Here is a 21,475-nt window from a genome sequence, read left to right as displayed (position 1 = left end):
TTTTTGCTTGCAGGAAAAAAACACAAATTTTGCAAATGTTTTCCTGATTGCAAAGCTATCTCATTTTAATTAAGTATACAAATAAGCACTTGTGCTAATTTGCCTAATTTAGCAGATGTAATTGAGTTGCAGAATTTGGGGTGCTTAGCACATATGCTGTGCCCCAGATGTGATGGGCATTTGCCTGGGTGTGTGTGCTCCTTGCCTGAAAGCCCTTGAACATTCGTCACCTCCCCAGATTTTGTTTCACAGAAAGCACTTCCTTCATTTCTCCCCCTTTCTTCTGGCTCCCCAGAATTCCACAAGGAGGCAGAGGCTGACAGCAAGAAGAAAGGGAAATTCAAGCCCATGAAGGTACTGAAGCTGCTTGGGAACAAACACGAGTCAAAGAGCAAGTCACCCAAGGAGAAAAGCTAGAGCAGGTGGCAGCCAGCGGGGAGGAGGAATGTTGGGCGCTTGGACTGCATCTCTCCTCTTGGGCTGGGCACCGAGCAAAAAGGACTTCTGCCTCCCGCTTTCTTGGTTTTTTTAAAAGCGGCTGTGCCTCACCATACACCAAAACTGGCTTCCCCCAGAGGAATTCAGACATCTTCCAGCAACAGACATTCCTTTGCCCAGTAAAGGAGGCAGCACGGCAAGCCGGATCAGCACTGAAAATTCCCAAGGGACAGACTGGAGGAGAAAGCGACTTGTCCCTTCGGCTTCAGGGGTGGGTGGGGGAAGTGAAATAGCTTTAGACTTCCTCAGTTGTGTGTGTGTGTTCTTATTAATGGGTCTGAACAGTACAAAATGTGGGTGTCTGTGGGAAACTTGCACTAATTGCGCCCCCCCCTTTAACTGTGATAGTCACATGTGCCTCATACCCTTCTCCTTTTGGGGAGGGGGAGACTTTCCATAGTAGGCTGGGGGCCTCTCCTCCCCCCACTCTTAACTCCCTTTTCTCTTTACCTGCTGGTCAAAAAATTGACTTTGGTCATTTGAAAAGACATTTGGGGCTTTGAGAGCAGAATTTATTTATTTTGTTGGCTTATACTGTTAAAACTAGAGAGGACACAGAAAATGCTTCCATGTTATGAGAGCCTATAGACAAAGGGGAAACACACCCAAACAGTGCCCTGTTTCTAGAAGCATTTCCCTTCAAAGATGTCCTGAGGATGTTGGGCATCTTAGACAGCCATCGAACAAAGGACACTGGCCTCTTGGAAATTGTTTAACAAGCACAGGGAAGATGAAGGGCATGTATTTTTGTGCAGGTCCAAAAAGAACACTCCATTGGCCTTTTAGCCCTCGCTTACTGCTGCTAATTTCACCTACATTGCTCCTCAGGGGACATAGAGGGCTAGGAAAGGGTCAGACCTTCCTTGCCCATTGCTAGAGTACAGGAAGCTGCCAAGTGGCCCTTAATGCCAACAAGGTTTCCTGTTTTGCCTTCCTCACCAGTGCCACCCTTATGTGGGAAAGTTCTCAGCTCTTCTAGCCTAGTCTGTGTTGTATATATATATATATAATTTCCCCCCCGTAAGAGGGCTCTTTCTAGAGTTTTCTCTTAGCTGAATTTCAAGCCCACCCCCAATTCCAGCTTTATTTGTCTTGTGTGTGTGCATGTTTGTGTGTGTGTTGAGGGGGGAGATGCATCTTCCTTTCTGCCTTCTCTGAATTGAGGAGCTATTTATTGAGATGTTTGTTTGGTCTGAGTTAAACACTGATAGTATTGTAGGTGTTGGTTAGTCAGCTGTTAGTCTTGAGTTCTCGTTAGCAGAGTAGACTACCAGCCCAGAGCAAATTGCTGTCTTATCCAAATATGATGGAATCTTTGACCAGTCCTTGGCTATGATGCTCAGCCTAGACCAGGAGGGGACCTTAATTCATCAGAGTTGCCAGCCCTAGTCGGGTCTATGTTCTCAGCCTCTCCAAGTGGATGGCAGATGCCATGGGATGTTCTCCATAGCAAGGCCACTCCTGGGTTAGATCCCAACGCGCAACTTCCCCTCTATGAAACAAAGCAAGCTGATGTTACAAAAGGCCATGCTCCAGTCTGAAATGCACTGGCCCAAGTGGACATTATTACATTACAGTATATTAACTGCAATCTCCACTGACATGCAGGGAACAAAAATTAAACAAAACCATTGTATTTAGCCTCTGTTGTAGTGTTTATTTCTGGATTTGAGTCACTTTGTCCTAGCAGAAAGGGCACCAGATCAGATATATGTAAAGAGATTTCCAGGGAAGGGGAAATAGAGGATCATGACATCCCAGCTAAATGTTTTCCAAACTAGTCTTCCCTCCCCACCCCACCCCAGTTGCTGAGCAGGGCAATGAAGGGTCAATTTACTCGATGAGGGTTCTTCCCAAATCTGCCTTGTTCATATTTAAAATAGGGCACGAGGAGACCAAGTGTTACAGTAACAGCTTCATGAATGAGGGGAGCAGAGCACTCTCCCCTCCCCATCTCCATGCCCTCCATCACCTTAGGCTTTTTTCTCCCAGCCCAGTTCCAACAGTGGAAATGAACAGGGGGCAGGGGCAGGCAAACTGCTGTGAGGCAAGGGAAGGATCAGCTCCCCCTCACCCACATGACCATTGTATTGTGAAAATTAGCACTTCCACTTTAGATTCAAGCAGGGCAGACTCAGTTACCAACAGACATGGCTGCCCTTCATCAGATCTAACTTTTATATGCACATAATCTCACTGAGGTAGCCATAACAACAAAAAACAAAACAAAGAACCTCACATTAAAGTAAAGCCCTCTTACTATCTCAGTCTAAAGCAGCAGCCATCACTTTTCCCCCATAAGTGATCATAACTCAAGTTTGTAAATGAGAAACAGCAGTGTTAACTTCCATTTGACTGGAAACAGTACAAGCCCTACAAAGAGAAGGGTTATACAGAAATGTTTGACCTGAATGCTTGTTATAAAAACCATCACTATTCTGACCCATCAAAGCACATGTTGCTAGGAAACCACAAACTATCCTGTTTCAGTGACTGAACAGATGTGCTGAGCTTCTTCCATTGCTTGCTGGTCAATTTGAAGAGGAAAAGTATGCTTATGTATGCCTACTGCTCCCAACCAGAAATGAAATGGCTGCTTCTAAAATGCACCCGTGAAAAGACCTCCTGCTGCTGAATGCTACAAATAGAGGATTCCTATTATCTTGAGTTCATGCAAAGAGGAAAAAACCATGGAGTTCTGTGGCTATCTGCTACAAAAAGGCTGAAAGCACACTGTGATCTTTGATGCTCTTCTAGAAGGCCTGGCAGAAGGCAAGCAGGCTGCAGTAGTCCTGGAGTGGGAACGGACTATTGGTCTTGTGCTTTGCTTGGAGAATTGGGTTTGCTGCCTGTATTGAGGGCTTGGGCCAATTCCTCTCTCATTTCTGCACTTCTCTGCTTGTCAATGATCTCCATCTCCCGTAGCTTCTGCAAAAAAAAAAAGCAAGAGAAAGGAGAGGATGGTGAGAATTCCCATTGTTTTCACATCCTCACAAGGTAATGTGCCGTTCCAGAAAGTTAAATTACTGGGCCTGTTCCCATCACTGTCCTGAGGTGAGTAGGAGCCCAAGTGAGATGTTGCCCAATACGCAGCACGCAGTCACCATCTCTGCTGGGCTCTGCAAGCCCAGCAGCCACACAGCCACAGCTGGCGATGGGTCTGCTACTGAAAGCAGCAGCTGCAAGTCCTGCCTGTCCTCAGAAGGTCCTCCAAGGGCCTGGGTGCAGTCCCAGCATCCCCTTCCCTGCTAGCAGACTGCAAAAGCTTCATGACCTCAGTGGCTGTCCTCCCACTGGCCATGAAGGAGCAGTAGGCGGATGCAATCCTGCCGAAGCTGCTCTGGCTTCAGGAGTGTAAAGTGTGCTTTGAAGGCTGGTGTGTCCCTTGATGGCTGCTGTGTACGTGAGGGTGTGTTGTGTGTCAGTAGCCCCAATAGAAGTGGCGTGCAGGTTCCAACAGCTGGACAATTGGGGTAGGAGGTCACTGCTCTCCTCCAGCCTTGTTACAGTGCTGGGTACAAATGATGGGTAGCCCTGCCTTAAGCAGCCTGGGCTGGCAGGGGGAAGCGCTGGTTCTCACAATCACAGAAGTCCTCAGCAACCTCAGCAATTTTAGTGGTTGTGAGAACGAGCTCACTTATATTTCCCCCACGGTAGCAGATGGTTTTAAGAAGTTTCATGTCTTAGACACACATACATTCACCCCTGTCAAATCTTCCATCTTCTCAAAGGGTGTTCTGTCCATGACCAGAGGAATAGCCATGCTGAATACAGTTAATGCCAGAATTCCCAGATACCTGTGATATTTCAGTGAGGATGATCCCTTGGTACAACTTGCCCTGTCCCAGAGCCTCCATCTCTGCTAGAAAGTTCCGTCGATCGCGCACTTCGTTCACCACTAAGCAACAAAGGAAGAGGAAGTAATTGGGGACAAGCAGTCAGAAGGCAGGAATGCATCTGTCCTGCCTGCAATCTGACCCAGTTTCCCAACTGTTATACACATTCCATTAGTTGCCTAAATTGCATTTAAACATAGAAAGGACAATCACTCTCTGGAGAAAGGCTTGATAGGTTTCCCCTGCACATATGAGTATTATTCCCACAATGTATAAATAAGTTATGGAACTGGCTGTCACGGGAAGATGTGATGGCCAGAAGCCTAGACAGCTTTAAAGTAAAGATTAAGTGTGCCATCGAGTCGGTGTTGACTCCTGGTGACCACAGAGCCCTGTCGTTGTCTTTGGTAAAATACAGGAGGAGTTTACCATTGCCTCCTCCCACACAGTAGAAGATTATGCCTTTCAGCAGCTTCCTATATTGCTGCTGCCTGATATAGGTGTTTCCCATAGTCTGAGAAACATAACAGTGGGGATTTGAACTCAGGGTTGGGGGCACTCAGGCCCTAGGCAGCTTTACAAGAGGGATATTTAATATTGAGGACAAGTCCATCTATAGGCATTGATTACAATAGCTAAATTGACTCTCTCGGTGCAGAGCTGGTATTCCTCTGAATACCAGCTGCAGGGTGTGGTGGGGGAGAGATACAGTATCCGACTAGCCATTGTTGGAAACAAGAGGCTGAGCAGGGATGTTCTTAAGAGTTGTGTATGAATGATTTTAGCCTGATCCTCTCCAAACTACATATCTGAATGCAGGCATGACCTTTCCGTTTTGTATGAAAACAAGAGCTGCATACCCTCTATTCTGGTACAACTCATAAACAGAGCATTCCCCTTGTCTTCACAGATATTGCCCAATGCTTTCTGCTGCTACATATGAGGCATGGCAGCATCTCCATGCAAAATAGCTGTGCCCCAGAACCCCATTAATATCTCATGGGGTTTGGGGGGTACGCATTCAGTTTGCACAGAAATGGCATCAAAGTTTGCACGGATTGGCTGTTCCGTTCTGGCAGGTACCTCCTTGAAGTGTGTCACCCCAGCTGGCTGCCTAGTCCACCTCTACAGCTGGGCTGGCACTACTGAAGCTCAGCTCTGCATTATGTGTGTCTGGATAATAAGCTAGCCCAAGTGATCCCTACCATTCCCAGTCTGCACTAATCTTGCATCCAGGTGTTGTGGTGGGGGCAGCACAAGGTAGCATGCATCACTGGCTGAACTGGTGTTCATATGGAAGTTGCTCTGCCCAGGGTCATTCCCTCTGTGAGGCCATGTAAGTCCTGCTGCACTGTTCACCCCAGGAGTAGAAGACATCTGATAACAGGTGCAAGCAAGCCTTAACACCCAGCCACTGAGATGGTAGCCTATTAAGCAGCAGCCCTTAAATCTGTAGGTATGGGACAGGACAAAACCAGGGAGATTCCCGACCTCAGGGAGGGGCTCTCCCCAAGCTTAGTAATACAGCTGCTGCTACTTTCCTTCAACCAGTTCCTATACTCCAGGATGGGGCCTCCCTTCATCTCCCCAGGCCACAGACCAAGAATGCACCAGGCCACTGCTTTTAAGCTGCGGGATCCATTCTACGTACATTCCTCAAACCGATCAGGTTCCGGCACCTCCTCTTCTACCTGGACTGTCTTCTTCTGGGGCTTTTTCACAACTTTATCTTTTCCTTTTGCAAAGATATTTTGGAGTCTTTCCTTCTCCTTCTCCAAGTCTCCTGTAGATGCCAAAGAAAGCAGATGTTGTACGGGGTGAGGGAAAAGTGCTTTCTTCAGTCACAGGCTCACAGTCAGGCTTCTGTGCCGGAGGATATAAAGAGCTCCTAGATAGGTGTCTACATAGGAAATCTACCAAAATTATGTTGCATAGTCTGCATATGCTGACAATGACAAATTATTTATTACCAAAAATGCATATCCTACCTTTCCGTGCCAATTGACATTCAAGGTGACTCACAAAAACAAACTTACAATAAAATAACCCAGAGAACAAAAAAGGACAGAAGCAGATAGAGTGGGTGACATACTGCGAGATAGTACGTCAGCCTACGAACGTGTTTGCACAACTTGAGCAAATATAAAATTTGTGCAAAATAGGCTTACCCTTTTGTAACACAATGTGAGCAAATTTTACATTTGAACAACTTATGCAAATTGCGCAAGCACAACATTACTAAGCTGATGTACTCTTGCATGGCATGTTGCCCAGTGTTTTTTTTTTTTTTTTTTTAAAGCCAGGCAGGTTCTTTAAAATGTGGTAGAAAGCCAGCAGGGAGAAAGTGAAAGGACCCTCCCGTTGGAGGGAGTTCCAGAGCCTGGGCATAAGGGCCAAAAAGGTCCTCCCTCACTTCCCAGACAGCTGAGCCACAGACACTGGGAGGGCAGGATGTGAAGCAAGTGCTGCTCCCCAGAAGATCTTAACAAGTGGGCAGTTTCATATGGGAGCAGGGGTCCCTTCAGGTAATCTGGTCCTAAGCTGCTAACATTTCTGAGCACCTGTTTAAAGGCAGCCCCATACAGAGCATATTGCAGTAATCTAGCCTTGTTGTCATGAAGACAGGCGTCACCACAACCAGATTTGTTGCATCTTAAGTAGTGGACAAAGTTGGTACACCAAGTGAATTTGGGCATCAAAACTCCTGGCAATGGCTGACATCTGGGCACCCAGGATCAAAGTCAAATCCGGAAGCATCCCCAAGTTACAGACCTGAGCTTTCAAGGGGAATGCTACCCCATCCAGCATAAAAGAAACCCCTATTTCTACACCAGCAGTTCTGCTGACTAGGAGCACCTCTGTCTTTGTCTTGTCAATAAATTCACCCTCACCCAGTCCTTAAACAGTTCTAATAGAAGTTAATCAGCCAGATTAAAAACAGACAACAAGGACACAGTAGGTTGTGGTAAAGCACAGAAATTGGTTTTTAAAAGGGGGAACTTGGTGATGGACTTCATACACATGTCAATGCAAAGATAACCAAGAGCTAGTGTAGTGATGCCTCAGCTACAAACCCATTGGTGGCCATGCAGGGAGGAACAATAAAATTGAGCTACATGAGAGAAGAGTTGTAAAGATGATTGAGAATGTCTGTGCTTTCTATATGCTAAAATGCTATACAAATGCTAGGTATTACTACTATTAGTTACATCTTGAACTCTCCTTTACAAACCAGGCTGCTGGGGATTGATCCTTTGCAAAGGTTCACTCACTTACGGGTGGCCCGTGGCCGGAATTTCTCTCGGGTGTACGCGTCGCCTGCCCGGCAGACCTTCGCAGGGCGAAGATGTGGCCTGCCAAATTGACTGATCGACATAAAAGCCTTTGGCGGTGGGGAGACAGGCTTTGAAAGCTCTGGTTCTTTGCTGGATGTTGGGCTACAGTGGACAGGCAGAGGATCACCTCCTAAAGAAGGAAAGGCAAACACAGAAGGCAAACCTGATGACTCCTTAGAGGCTGAGGAAATAATTGGATGTGCTTCTGTTGGAGACTTTGGGAGCATAACTGGTCCAAATGCCAATCACTGCAGAAGCTCAGATTCAAATAGAAATCTTGGCTGTACAAACAAACAGCCAAGTACAGAATTCCAGGAGCAACTTCTCACTTGCATGGTGCAGCATGGCATAAAAGCAAAGGGGGCCAGGGAGCACTGATATGTTCCCGCTTCCACAGTGCGAGCGGCCCGATTCTGGCCTGCAGTACAGTGGGGAGAGCACCGGTGGGGCTGAGAGGGCCCGCCATCAGGGAGCCAGCAAGGTGCCCTTTCACCTGCCCCTCAACCCATTTTGGATAGGGACCCCCCCACCCCACCCCCAGCCCCCTTTGCTTGTAAAAGGGAATCCCTACCAGATTCCTCTTTACAACCAGGGCAATTGAGCCGATCGAACTGGTTCAATCCCAACCGGGCCCAGTTTGGTTCGAAATCGAACCGGCGGCTGCTTTTTGAGGACCAGGCTGGTTCAGATCGAACTGGTTCACACACCCCTAGCATACAACAGTGTTCCTCACTATTTTCAAGCAGAGGCCATTTTGGCAAAAAACTTTCAGTGTGAGAGTCATTTCCCATTGTACAACCTCTGTGAATGCTGCACTTTTCCTAGTGTTGGGTGGAGGATGCAGTTTTAAGAGAAACAAAGCCCCATCAAGCCCCAGCACCATCTTAGAAGGTGCACATGGACTGCTGGGAAGTGATGTCCTTCTCAGCACTTTCCCCGCAGAGCTCTATAGGGAAAGCCCTGGGAAGCACTACACGACCCACTGCTCCATGCACAGCTTCCAAGATGACGCTGGGTCTTGAGAGGGCTCAGTTTCCCTTAAAGGAGCCCCACCAATGCTGGGGAAAGCACAGCACTGCATGTTGGGCATGGTCACCTCTGCATGGTGCCACGAGAGCTGTGCGGATCATTTGGCTTCATCTGAAGTTTTGCACATAACAGACTTAATAAACAATTAGTCAGGAAGCCACACTTAGGGTCAATGGGAGCCACCACTGGCTCCTGGGGCTTGCAATGAAGGACACCGGCATATGATATCATACATGGAGCCTAGCAGCTTCAACAGTGTCAGATTCCCAGCTTAAATTTAATACTCCCCTTCATCTGAGGTGATGTGAAATCTACTTTCACTTCTTTTACTGAAGATCCTACTACTCAGTAGCAACTAAAACCATAAGGCAGCCTTTAATACAGTTCCACAGGGAGAGCTGTCGTCTGTAAAGAAGCTATCTTCCATGACTTATTTCCACTTACATTCTGTCTGACCTCTTGAGTTAGAATTTTCCTTCCAAGAGGATGATTTGTTTTTCTGGTTGAACTGGCTCAAGAGAATGCAGCTGAACCAATTTTAGGAATCTGGAAACCAGCAATAACCAGCAGCTTTGTAGCAACATGAAGTGTAGTCAAATGGCTGAATCTAAGCATTACTCACGTTTCATGCAGCTGATGAGATGACGTTGCTGGAAGCTGGTAAGTTTGGATTCTTGCATCATCACTGAAATTCAGAAGGTATTTGTATCTGGTCACAAACAGCTTTATAGGAAGTGCCAATTCAAAACCTTGAGAACGTCCAAACAGATTCCTAGAAGGTATCTATAACATAGCTGCCCACATTCAGTTAGGCTCCTAAATAAGAACTATCTCCAAAAGTGTGACTAACATCAGCTCGCATCACATTCAGGGAGCGGAATGCTCAAGTGGAGTGCTAACTACTAGAGAAGTTGCTTTAAAGTTACCACACAAATACAAGTCAATTGATTTCCCCCCTCTAAAAATCAATATGTATATTTTAAATACCCTTCCGGAATATAGAAATCCAAAGGAAAGAAACCCCTATTCTCAATTTTGCAGTAACCCTGTCATGACAGGTAGTATTCAAGCATGTCAGTCATGTTGCAGATTAGCTTAGAACAGGCACCTACAAATTTGCTTGCCAGTAACGAGTGCCCCCAGTCCCCTGGCAAGCAGGACACCCAGCACTGCACAGATCTCCTCACCAGAGGTCTTATTTCCCCTGCCATTTTTGAGAAGGTAAGAAACAGCAGGACTCCTTTCTGAGCAGTAGGAGAAGGCTCCCACTATTTTTTTATCATCTTCATATCCCAGTGCAAATGACGGAAGACCTGCTTCTCTCCTAAGACTTCTGCCTGGGTGCCAAAAAGGGATCTGAACTAGGAAGAGAGGGGATTAGTGGAGACCACAAATAATAGTTGTTTAGTGAGCTATGCCTAAATTTGTGGATTCCTGGTTAGAGCCTTATTTGCAGGACCACTTCAGTGGGGGGTGGCTGTGGGAGAAAGTTGCCAGAACCAGCTGTAATGCATAGTAAGTGGGATGTGTGCATCTGCCCACATCTAGTTCCTGGCACAGATACAGCCTGATCCCGAGCAGGCTTATTTGCAAGTCCCACAGAGTTCAATAAAACATGCTCCCAAGTGGGCCTGAGGCTGGTGTGTAGCAGGAGGTACACAAACCCTTCTTGGCACACACTGGAAGGAAACAGAACAATACAGCCTTTTTCTTATAGTTGCCATGCACTGGTCATGAGATTAGGCCAGATTTTGAAGCTATCTAATTTGTAGATTCTTCTCACCTGTGGTTTAGCAGAGTGGCTTTATAATCCCTCAACACCATTAAAGAAGAAAAAAGTGACCTTAACATTGTTTTGCCACTTTCAACAGGACAAAACACTGCATAATATATCTGTGCTGTGGTCTAACAATTGCACTTAGGTACAAAGTGTTAAACCACATGTGTGAGAAGCATACAAATTGAGTACCTTTAAAATGCAGGTTGCTTTCCTTGCACTAGTGCCACACATCTCCTGCAAGGCTGACCCACACTTGCTGCCTACAGATTGGGAGAGATGGATGTGTCCTGGATGCATACATGCCCCTCCTCAGGACTGCCATATCCATGAACCCTGACTGTAGAAAGGAGCAAGCTGAATGTGCCTTGGAAAAAAGCTGATGACACATGTACATGGGAGTGCTTTTAAACTGAAGGTTATACGGGACACTATGGCCAAATGGTCTGGTTCAAGGAAGCAAGAGGCACAATTGCTGGCCAGGAGCATCAAAAGTTCACTGCTTAGCCCTGCCATTACCTTTTAACAATTCCTGTGTTTCCTGGCTGTATTTGGTCACAATGGGAGCATGCCAGAACCCAGCACCTTTTACCACAGGAGCCGCGGTCTTCCCTCGAGATGCCATTGTAGCACCTTAAAAGAAAGGTGAGATGGGTTTTCTGTAATTGTTACTACTACAACTCAGTCATATCGTCTCCATCCTCCTCAGTCATTCCATCACCAATGAGAAATGGTCAAAAGAAATGGATTTCCCCCCTTTTCTTTGTCCTATCAGGTACCACTAAGACAAACTCTTGAATGTGGACTACAAAATATATATCCTTTGGGAAGATGCAGGGAATCTTGCTCACAGGGTCTGACTGACTGTCATATGTACAGCCCAATCCCATATACTGCCATTATGCTGCCAAGTCCAATTCCAGGAGCTGGTTTAAACCTTTAAAGGTCTTTCCTTGTATAAACAGAAGTGCCATTTCCAGGACAACTTAGGATATACCCCAATCTGTTTTTATATCTATAACAACCAGTTTGACTACTTTTTTTTAGAAAGTGGCCATGAGCCACAACATAATATGGGTGGTTCTGAGCCACCTCCACTGCTGCAGGCTGCTAAGGAAGCACCAGCTATTTTGTACAAGAATTCAAATACTTAAAGTAGTGCCCCTGAACTTTGGAAATTCTTCTAACATTAAGGCAAGAAAGGATGTGCCCAGGCCAGGGAGTTCTTGTCCTCAGCTCCTGAAAAGACCAACAGCCTGAGACGATGTTTTCTTAATCTGTTACTTGCTTCTTTTAATAGTGTGAACTGCTTTGGGTGCCTTTGTCAAGGCAGAAAGGTGGTATAAAAATGTAGTAAATAAATAAATAATACATTGGAAATAATGTAAGTAGCACTCCCAAAAGTGCAGGCATGCTACTAAGTGCTTCCTAGGAGCCCGCATTAGTGTGGGTGGCTCAAAACTGCCCACATTACACTACAGAACATGTGGTTATTTTATCTAAATAATAAATGGAACATTTTGATTTAAGTCATTGATTTAAATTGGCCTTTTTTTCCCTTGGAAGTTTTCCACACCCAGCTTTTAGTTTGCATCTCCTCCTGAATGGAGGTGTGCATTTACATCTTGGCCAAATTTTAGCCTGATGTCCCTGCGAGTTATCAGGGAGCACTTCATATACAATTCAGGTTTTTCATCACAAGCTAGGAGTGTAGCCCAATTTATACCCGGGATTTAAAAAATTCACTTTTTGCATCATTTGCAGGGGGCAAGGTCGAACTTGCAGTAAAGTCTTGCAGAAAACCCACGGTAAATCCTGCTGTCTGGAAAAGCTCTTGGCGATTTATAGAATGATTTAAATTGCCCTGATTTAAAGTAATCTGTCTGGAATTCTAAGAGGCTGTACATGCTGGTTTTTGTATTATCTTTTTATTGTGTTGTCCTTTTAACAATCTCTGTTTGAGATTATTTTCAACACTATTTTATTTTATTTGTTCATAAGCCTCTGCTTTAAAAAAATAAACAAACCATAATGGAGCCACCTGCAGCAAACTCTGGATGGATTCTGGGCTGGACTCAACAGTCAGTTCCTCTACCCCTTTATTAGAGAGCCACCACTTTAAAAGGTGCTTCTTTGCCCCATTAGCATGGGTTACCTTTCCCTGTACTGTTTGGCTTGGCTCACTTGCTTGGGGCAAGAGCTACTGCTCAGCAGGCACTTTACTTGGCGAACCTTGTAAGGGGATTCTGCATACACTGAGACTGCGGAATGCAAGTTGCAGCGGAGGACTGACTGCACTTGAAGACTTACTTTTTCATTTTTTCCTACTCTAACAATCAGTGCAAATCTGGCCTCTTGACATAGGAACACTGAAAGCTTGCCACATACTGAGTCAGAAGTCTATCTGGCTCAGTATTGCCTTCACAGACTGGCAGCAGCTTGTCCAAGGCTGCAGGCAGGAATCTCTCTCAGCCCTGTCATGGAGATGCTGACAGGGAGGGAACTCGGAACCTCAGATGCTCTTCCCAGAGCGGCTCCATCCCCTGAGGGGAATTTATCGCAGTGTTCACACACTTCTAGTCTGCCATTCATAAGCAACCAGGGCGGACCCTGCTTAGCTAAGGGGAAACAAGCCATGCTTGCGACCCCAAGGCCAGCTCTCCTCTTAAGTATCACTGCAACATCTCAGTTTCTCAACAGGCTATTTAAAGAACCACGGAAGGCTCTTCCAGGAGGGGCAGAAAGGGACATGAGAAACCCGCAGCCTTGGTACCAACCACTCTGTGACGGCGGCAGTCCAGAAGCGTCTCTCGCTCCGGGTTACTCCCGAGACATTCTGACGTCACGCGTGACGCCACAGTACGGCTTCCTGCAGCCTCACCGCGCGGCGGTGTGACGCAACAACTAACGAATAAATGTATCGCCCCCCCCAAGTCCGCCTTAGAGATCACCAGGTAGTCCAAATCTCCTAACAATCACCCGGGGTTGCTCTTGCTAATAGTCCCGCCTCCGATGAGATGTTTCTAAGGGATCAATTCCTTCGTTCCACTCGTTCATCCCCAGGTAGGACAGGGAAGGCTCCTGCCTGAAACACTGGAGAGCCATTACCACCAGTCGGCCGCTTGACTCGGTATAAGGCAGCCTCCTGAAGCCTTACTCCTGTGTTTGTTCCTGTCCTTACCCCAGCTGGCGGCTTCTGTCGCCATGACAACCAGCTGCCGAGCCGCTTCCGTCTACGTCAGCTCTGGCCCGGAAGTACTCGCGCTGGGGTTCGTCTTCGGAAAAAAAAACAACAACGCTAGCTTCGTCTCTCGGCTGTTTCAAGGTTCTCTCGCGGTCGCTTCCCCTCTCGCCGTAGGAGCGGGTATCGCGAGAGCTGGGTCCCGAGCCTGTAAAAGGGGCAGCATGTCTGACAACGAGGATAAGTAAGTACGTTTGCGGGAGGTGGACGGATGGATGGCTGACGTGTTTGGGGGCACTCAAGCCCTTGTGGGGCTGACGAAGGGAGCTTTTACATGAGGCTCAGGCTGGGGAACTCTTTGCTACAAGATGTTATGGTGGCTTTAGCAGAGGATAGGAGACATTTATGTCTATTAGCCATGTCGCCAAATAGAACCTCCGTGTTCGGAGGCAGTCTGTCTTTGAGTTGTAGTTTGATGGGTCATGAATGCATCCTGAAGCCTACTGAGCCCTCGTGCCCCTTCCTCCTCTTAGATCCTCAGTTCTGGCATGGAGTCGTGATGCTGACATCTTGCTATTCTGTTTTATCTGAATCTGAATGTTGGTTTCCTTATGTGGTTTGTAAACCATATTTCTGGATTTTGATGACTTGATTCTCTGGGCATGTAAACTGATAAGATGACAGGAGGAGAAGAAGAGGAAGAACTATGAGTTGGCTGGTGGATGGGTGGGTTGACTGAACTGGCTTGCTGAATTGGCTGCGACCAAGGTGGAACCTGAAGCAAAGAACCAGTTCATACTGTGGGAAATAAAAGTTGTGTGCAGTTCTGTATGAATATATTCCTATGAGTGCTCACAGTTCCTTCAGTCCTTCCATCTCAGAGGTGTGTAAGAATTGTGGGAATAGAGTGCATATGATTATATAGACATAGGTGTGATGTTGTATGTGTAGTAGAGGACATGCACATGGACCCACAACTCTCTTAGGGTACAGTATTTTTCAGTTTCTGATTGTGTGAGTCAGTTTTGAGTTTCTTAGAATTATGTAACCGCCTAGAGCCTTTGGAGTTAGGCAGTATATAAATTCAATCAGTCATCATAATATTAGTTAGTTAGTTGGAATCAATCTTGAGGATCATCCTAAGCCCTGAAGTAGGACCCAGGAGCCCACAAATTTTGGCTGGCTTCAGTAGCCATCATTGAGTCCTCTGGCATGCACAAGAGAGGAGAGGTTCAGTCCCAGGCTTCAAACTGGTATTTGAAGCAGCAAGCACTCGGAAGCAGCAAGAGATGTTCTTACTACTGCCAGTGTGTGCCAGAGAATTTAGGAGAGTGACCTGGTTGGTGGCCCTGAATCAGCACAAAGTGAGAGTCCACCTCTACATTCTCAGTGATGCTCAGAGGTATCTGAGAATGGGAGGAGTCTTTTACTTTGTGCTGGGCGAGTAGGACAGGAGGTCACTAGGAGAAAAAATGGTTTCTTCTGGGTAACACATCTGGGATGCCCGGGAAAGACATCCTGTGGATGCCTGTCCAGTCATTTTTTAAAAACTCTCCAAGTAAGATTCCCCAACAGCCTTCCACAGCTTCTTTCTGAGTTGAATTTACAGTCGCAATGTCAAAGGCCAACAGTTTGTTCTCTAGGTCTTAGCCATACACTGGGAGTTATTTGGCACTTGAAAGTAGGATTTTGAAGAATGTGCTGGGATGAAGTACCAAGGATTTCTAAGCTGTAATGTGTTTTTTTGTGCAGGCATTTGGATTTTACATACAGTAGGTTGGGGAGCTGTAAGCAAATGTTCTAGCATGTGATGTTTGCAAAGGGACAGTAGGAAGTTGCTCTGATCCTTGTAGATTTATGAACACTGATGAGCAAATATTTGATGAGGTGGGAGGTGACAGTCTGAGTTAATATAAATCATAAAGATTAGAACACCTGACATAGAAAAAGTAGAGTGAATTGGAGATGTGTAATGTGAAGACAGCAATGTCAATAAGAGTAACATTATACCAATTCTCAGTTATCTAGAAGGCTCCCAAAGAAAAAAGGAGTTTAGAGAGGTCATTGAGAGAAGAGCAAGAAATAGCAGGAGCCCATTAATGGCAGAAGCAAACACACATTGAGGCTGTGTGTTTTCATGAGCCTAGGCTTGGCTGCCTGTGAGAACCACTGGGATCCATCCCAGTGGTGCTGCAGTACCAAAGCCCGCCTCTTAGCTGAGGTTAAGAGTGCAAACGTGCCCTTAACCTGGCTCCCAGGATCATATGTCATAGCGACCTGACATGGGCGCCCTGTGTCCTGGGGGAATCCCCCAGTGCACCGCACTCTGTGCGTGGTGCACTGTGGGATACTGGAGGCTGCAATAATGAGTCCTGGCCTCAGAGCGATCTACACTGCATGGAGCAGCACAGATCACGTGGAAGTGTGCTCCACACCCATGCCAGTCTAGGAATTCTCATCTGTGGGGGAAGGCAAGGTTTGCAAAGCCACCCACCTGGTCATGAGAACAGCCCCACTGGATATCTGAAAGCCCTTGAGCAATGAAGCAGGTCTGGGCTAGGAAATGGCCTGCAATGCATCAACCTTCTATGAGCCATACTGCCATTTTTAGCGCTAGTCCTGCTCAGAATAAATATTTCTAATTTTTAGGACAAGGCTTCAGATTTCTATACATTGTGGGTGACCAGATACTCGAAATAGTTGCAGCACGGGAAAGAGTTTCCCAGGAAAGTTGTAGATTATTCCACTTTTCACAGAGTGAGCATCCTCTGGTGATGATGTTATCCAGAGAATCTTGCTGTTGCAGGAGGACTAAAAGTGTCTTTTGGTGTTTCAGCTCCATAAACTGTTGTTCAGAGGTTAATGAGTTGTAATAGCAGGATCCAGTTAACCTAACTGGACTTAATATCTAATTCCTCTGGTGTAGCAAAGTCTGAGCTCTGGAAATATATGTAAGCTTTTATGCATTTTTTCCACCAGTTTTGACGGAGATGATTTTGATGATGTAGAGGAAGATGAAGGATTGGATGATCTAGAAAATGCCGAGGAGGTAAATAACTCAAGCCTCTAATATCCTAACCAGAGGTTCCCAGCCTTGGGTCCCCAGATGTTGTTGGTCTACACCTCCAATCACCACCAACCCAACCCACGTCACAATGGCCTTTGGCCATTTTGTCCAGCAACATCTGGGGCCCTCTGTCCTAACCTAAACAAAAACCACAATATTTTCCTGTAATGCTCTGAGCAGTTTCTTAAACAGATTGTTCTTTTCTCATTTGTGTGTGTTCTTGCCATGTTTTCTGTATCAGGCCAGGAACTAAAGAGCAAGAATGGGACATGAATTCTTTATAACCTGGGCTTACAGTTCCAGCTCCTAGTGTGAATAATTCCTTCTAAGTTAAAAGTATGATCAGTGCTTTTCAACATGGTTAGAAAGCAGGTCCTTCTTTATTAAGGGAGAGCTCTCTAAACCAGCTCTTAGTTTACTACCTGCTGTCAAATGACAAAACTGGGTAACCTTCTGTATTAATCAGATAAAATATCTACCCCCCGCCTCCTGTGAATTTGCCCCTTTTAGAGCTTTATTTAATATTCTTATTCTGTATCCGCTATAGACTTTAAATGTAAGTCTCAAGTGGCGACTATAAGCATATACTTTTGCACACATACCTCTCTGAATGTGCTTACAATTCCTTATTTTGTTCTACAGGAGGGTCAGGAAAATGTCGAAATCCTGCCATCTGGAGAGAGACAGCAAGCAAACCAGAAGAGGATCACCACTCCCTACATGACCAAATATGAGCGGGCCAGAGTTCTCGGCACCCGTGCCCTCCAGATAGCGTAAGTGTGGGTTTGGTCCATGTGTTCATCGGGAATAGAGGCATGAACCAAAGAGGATTCTCTTTGTTGTTTAATTTGCTGTTTCTTCTACCTGAGATTGCATCTGGCTCTGATCTGATTACATATTAAGTCTCTCTTCCTTCAAAAGAGCCAAGGGCAAACATCTCCAAAATGGAAATTAAGGCAGGTTAGGGGCTTTTGTTTTATCCCAGAAGTTTCTGTGCTCTGGTTTCATGGCAATCTGCTGCATGGTTGCCATTCTTACTTTCAGGGTCAGATTGAGTTGGCCCTGGGGAAGTCATAGGAGGTGAGAGACTGGACACATTGCAGAAGTGCATCATGCAGGATTGTGTCAAACTGTACAAGCAATGGATCTCTGGAAGAAGTGAGCGATAACATGAGCAGTGGCAAGCAGCAGTTTGTAACATTTCCTGAAGTTTTCTTATCATAAGAAACTACACTTTTGTTCTACTGCTCCTGATTGTAGCTTCCTAAATTGTCCAGAATAATTCATGTTCCATTGTACAGAGCATTCAGATATCTTGCTATAAGGAGGTTGTTATGGATACCTCCTTTAAATTAGCTAGGAGACCAGCTTCTGGTCTCCATGCCATGTCTCTGAGTTGTTTCTTATTGCTATAGCATCTACTTCCTTTGCTTTGAATACAAAATTGAGGCCTGCAGCAACCTCTGGTGCCTAGATTCACATTGCATGCATACCCTGTTCGCTGAGATTATTTTTTGAACGGCTCATCATCAATTAATATTAGAGGTGAATACAGCCTTGGTTGTTAGTACTTAGAGTGGTAATAATAGTATGCAGTCAGTTTCATAAGAAACCCAATATTTCTAGCCAATTTTGTGCTTGTGAATTCAGAAGTCGTATTTTTAAAATTGCCATTAATAAACATTAAAATAAAATATCTCCAGGTCCTTGGTGTATTGGGCAGAAAGCTCTTGCCCTCTGAATAAATGAAAATGCAGTTCTAAGATACAAAAGAGCTCTAGGCCACATGCTTTACTGCTGTCCCACAGTTTTTCTCTCTTGCTCTAATAATATCTGGTATCTTTTCCCTCATCAGCATGTGTGCCCCAGTGATGGTAGAGCTAGAAGGAGAGACAGACCCCTTACTGATTGCAATGAAAGAACTCAAGTAAGTTGGGGAGTTCTAGTGTGCTCATGTGATTTGTCATAGAATGTTGTTCACATTCTCTCTCCCCCCCCCCTTCCCCATAGGGAAAGGTTGGCACATAGTTTTTAAGGCAAGGATTATTGCTTTAAGTCAGTAAGAAGAGGGCTTCGTTCTGCAAATGCATTGCATCTTGAGTAAAAATTATGTTAAACACACTATCCCTTCATCTACAGATTACGTATGCATTTTAAATAGCCCTGAGCTATTCTGTAAGGGCGGTCTATAAATCAAACAAACAGTTCTTGTTTCTGATTATTTGTTGCAGTGGAGGTTGGAAAATCCTCTCTATAAACATGTTTCAATTGAAAACTAATTAGTAGTTGTTGTGTTTAAGCAGGGGTGGGAGGCTGCAGAGCTTTCACTGTGTAGAAGCTGGGAATGAAGTGCCAATGACATGCACGCCTGCAGCAATAGGAGGGAAGGAAGGACTGTAGCTCAGTGGGAAGAGCATCTGCTTTGAGTGCAGAAGGTCCCAGGTTCAATCCCTGGCATCTCTAGGTAGCATTGGGAAATACCGTAATCCATCCCTGGATTGCTGCCAGTCAGTGTAGACAGTATTTAGCCCAATGGACCAATGGTCTGACTCGGAATAAGGCAGCTACCTGTATATGTAATTCCTGAACATTGCGGCAGAAATGTACAGGGGAAAAGAAGCATGAGTCAATTGATCTTCTTTCCTCATGACTAACCAAGATATGTTATTTATTTTCCATAAAATGGACCCAAGATCTGGCTCTCATTTCTCATATCACATTTGTATATCCATATTAAATTATTTGAGCTTCTTCTAGTGTGTTTTTCAGCAATGGGGAAGCGAACACTGAATCAGTGATACCCCCAAGAGGTTGTCCTGATAAGAGGCTCACTTCCAGAGATGCTGTTCTGGATCTGGCTTCAGGCCACTGTAACAAATTCATGGGGTGTTGTTTTTTTTGTTTTGTTTTAAACCAGATTTCCATGTTGTTGTTTTTCATGTACAGGTTGTAACCCTGATATCCTGGATAAATTCCAAGCCGGCTAATTACATTGTTGACCTAAGAAGTTTTACTTAGATTAAACTGGATTTGAGTTTCTTTCCTCTCAGCCCTGTTCACTTTTCCAAGAGCTTGTATCACTTATTTATGGTCCACTTGGTTGGGGTACAGAGTATTTGCTTTAGTCCCTGCTAGACAGATGCAGTATACATGGGCTCATTTGTGGAGAAATTTCAGCCTAATAATAGTAATAAACATTTGTGTAGCACTTTCAAGCATTCAAAGCACTTCACATGTATCTTCTAGTTATCCTTACAATAACTTTGTAAGGTGGGTATTACTATCCCCATATTGTATCTGGGGAACTGAAGCTGAGAGGGAGTTGCTTCCCTAAGGCCACCCAGAGCCAATGGCTAAGAGACGGAGCTATGATTCAGGACTTTGCCAGTTCAGATCTTGCATCTGCCATGAACTTACAAAGAAGTGGTTCAAATTATCACTGGCTTCTGCAAACAGAGACAATGGGGTCAGGGTGAGATAGCGCCCATCCTGACATCACTGAAGGATGTCCCAATGTGCTGAAGGATGTCCCGACGTGATTAAAGGATGCTCCGACAGTGCCTTGGGACATCCTTCAGTGACATCTCACCGTGATCCTGTCGTCCTTGCATGTAGAGGCCAGTGATCATCTGAGCTGTTTCTTTGTGAGTTCACCGCTACACAGGCTGCATTTGCATTGGTGGGACCAATTGCAGCATCCCATTTATGCAGTTGTTTGCTGCCTGCTCATTGGGAAGGTCTCTTGGTTGGGCTGGCTTGTGTCTGTATTGGGAATTGCCACTGAAAAGTACTGAGGGTCTCCTGCCCAGATTCATGGAGCGTTCAACCCGTTCTGTGAATGGTCTTTCTAATGGGACACACAAACACTATTCAGTGTGATACTACCTCATGAAATGCAAAGCACAAATAAATATTCTAAACAATAATAAATAGAAGTGCTACTGGAGTCTATACCTTGCTTAGAGCCAGCATGACAAAGGCGCCCTCTTCTATATTCTTTGTTCCTTGCAGAGCTCGGAAGATTCCCATAATTATCCGCAGGTACCTGCCAGATGGGAGTTATGAAGACTGGGGTGTGGATGAACTGATCATTACGGATTGATTGACTTGTCTTCTGTGCATCAACTCTGCTTTCACTGTAATTTTTTTTTTTACTGTTGTGTAAATAAATACTAAAATTTTACCTGGCTGTTCTTCCTTCTCAGAACTTAGACCCAAGGTGAGGCCCTCTTTTTCTTTTTTGTTTGTTTTTAGCACTGGGTCTGATCATTCAACCTCCTGTACTCCTTTCCCTCTCCTAAACATCCGTGCCACTTAGTCTCTTGCAGGCTTTCCAGGGCAAAACATTGCTGCTTTGGAAGCATTTCACCAGTAAGCCAGTATGGGAGCACAAAAGTGGCTTCCCCACATCCTTGATTCTGCCCATCATGTTATACCTAAAGTGTTTTTAAAGTGACCCTGCAGCTGCCAAGCGTCCAGATGCCCTCTAAGGCAATCAAGAGACCTGCCCCCCCCCCGGCGCGCCCAACCCACACCCTTTTCAAGGGGCCGGTGGTGGAGGCAACATTTCTGTTGCCTGCCAGTAGACAGACATGTCTTTGTGCCCAGGAGCAAGTTGCCTTGGAAACCCCCAATTTCCCCTCTGATCAGGGCTGGCTCTGTGGGCTTCTCAGGAGTATCACAGAGCAACTCTCATCAAAACTCCCATTGTTCCCTGCTCCTGCCCAGGCTTCTTATCAATCAACAGGATCC

At 45.5% G+C, this 21,475-nt stretch overlaps 3 protein-coding genes and 1 non-coding gene across 10 annotated transcripts in view; 3 read left to right on the top strand and 1 right to left on the bottom strand.

The window, feature by feature from the left end:
• The window catches only part of MICALL1 (MICAL like 1), a 48,620-nt gene extending 46,481 nt beyond the window's left edge, over nt 1-2,139 (top strand). For all 4 annotated transcript variants that reach the window (XM_053253436.1, XM_053253435.1, XM_053253434.1 and 1 more), the window contains exon 16: nt 296-2,139. In XM_053253436.1, the coding sequence (XP_053109411.1) occupies nt 296-417 (122 nt within the window). In that variant the 3' untranslated portion in view covers nt 418-2,139. The remainder of the gene's footprint in view (nt 1-295) is intronic.
• A 514-nt stretch (nt 2,140-2,653) lies between these two features.
• On the bottom strand, nt 2,654-13,807 carry C5H22orf23 (chromosome 5 C22orf23 homolog). Of its 4 annotated transcripts, none has more exons than XM_053253437.1 (7): nt 13,657-13,807; nt 10,995-11,108; nt 9,321-9,383; nt 7,611-7,799; nt 5,986-6,117; nt 4,296-4,396; nt 2,654-3,426 (listed from the first exon to the last, which is right to left on the bottom strand). In XM_053253437.1, the coding sequence occupies exons 1-7, from the start codon at nt 13,679-13,681 to the stop codon at nt 3,307-3,309; spliced, it is 744 nt and encodes a 247-aa protein (XP_053109412.1). In that variant the 5' UTR covers nt 13,682-13,807; the 3' UTR covers nt 2,654-3,306. The 4 variants fall into 4 exon arrangements, with proteins under 4 accessions (XP_053109412.1, XP_053109413.1, XP_053109415.1 ...); XM_053253438.1 differs by having other exon boundaries at nt 13,455-13,683; XM_053253440.1 differs by lacking the exon at nt 13,657-13,807 and adding an exon at nt 13,584-13,604.
• On the top strand, nt 13,741-20,906 carry POLR2F (RNA polymerase II, I and III subunit F). The gene is made up of 5 exons (XM_053253441.1): nt 13,741-13,900; nt 16,636-16,705; nt 17,366-17,496; nt 18,579-18,650; nt 20,735-20,906. The coding sequence occupies exons 1-5, from the start codon at nt 13,881-13,883 to the stop codon at nt 20,823-20,825; spliced, it is 384 nt and encodes a 127-aa protein (XP_053109416.1). The 5' UTR covers nt 13,741-13,880; the 3' UTR covers nt 20,826-20,906.
• On the top strand, nt 19,114-19,186 carry TRNAS-UGA (transfer RNA serine (anticodon UGA)). The gene has a single exon. It is a non-coding gene; the product is annotated as a tRNA-Ser (tRNA).
• Nucleotides 20,907-21,475: the final 569 nt, after the last annotated feature.

This window comes from Hemicordylus capensis, chromosome 5, assembly GCF_027244095.1.
Source record: "Hemicordylus capensis ecotype Gifberg chromosome 5, rHemCap1.1.pri, whole genome shotgun sequence".
In the NCBI taxonomy this organism is placed as follows: Eukaryota; Metazoa; Chordata; class Lepidosauria; order Squamata; family Cordylidae; genus Hemicordylus; species Hemicordylus capensis.
The sequence above is the reverse complement of the archived record's forward strand: the minus strand, read 5'-3'. Positions and strand labels throughout refer to the sequence as shown.

What these genes read in the sequence shown, in the direction of transcription:
- C5H22orf23 (XM_053253437.1), bottom strand. Translation starts at nt 13,681, where the DNA reads ATGGCGACAGAAGCCGCCAGCTGGG. An exon ending in ATTCCGGCCACGGGCCACCC is followed by an intron (nt 6,118 to 7,610) that starts GTAAGTGAGTGA and finishes TGGCATCTACAG; the next exon opens with GAGACTTGGAGAAGGAGAAG. An exon ending in ACCTGATCGGTTTGAGGAAT is followed by an intron (nt 4,397 to 5,985) that starts GTACGTAGAATG and finishes TTTGTTGCTTAG; the next exon opens with TGGTGAACGAAGTGCGCGAT.
- POLR2F (XM_053253441.1), top strand. Translation starts at nt 13,881, where the DNA reads ATGTCTGACAACGAGGATAA. An exon ending in ACCCGTGCCCTCCAGATAGC is followed by an intron (nt 17,497 to 18,578) that starts GTAAGTGTGGGT and finishes TTCCCTCATCAG; the next exon opens with CATGTGTGCCCCAGTGATGG. An exon ending in ATTGCAATGAAAGAACTCAA is followed by an intron (nt 18,651 to 20,734) that starts GTAAGTTGGGGA and finishes TGTTCCTTGCAG; the next exon opens with AGCTCGGAAGATTCCCATAA.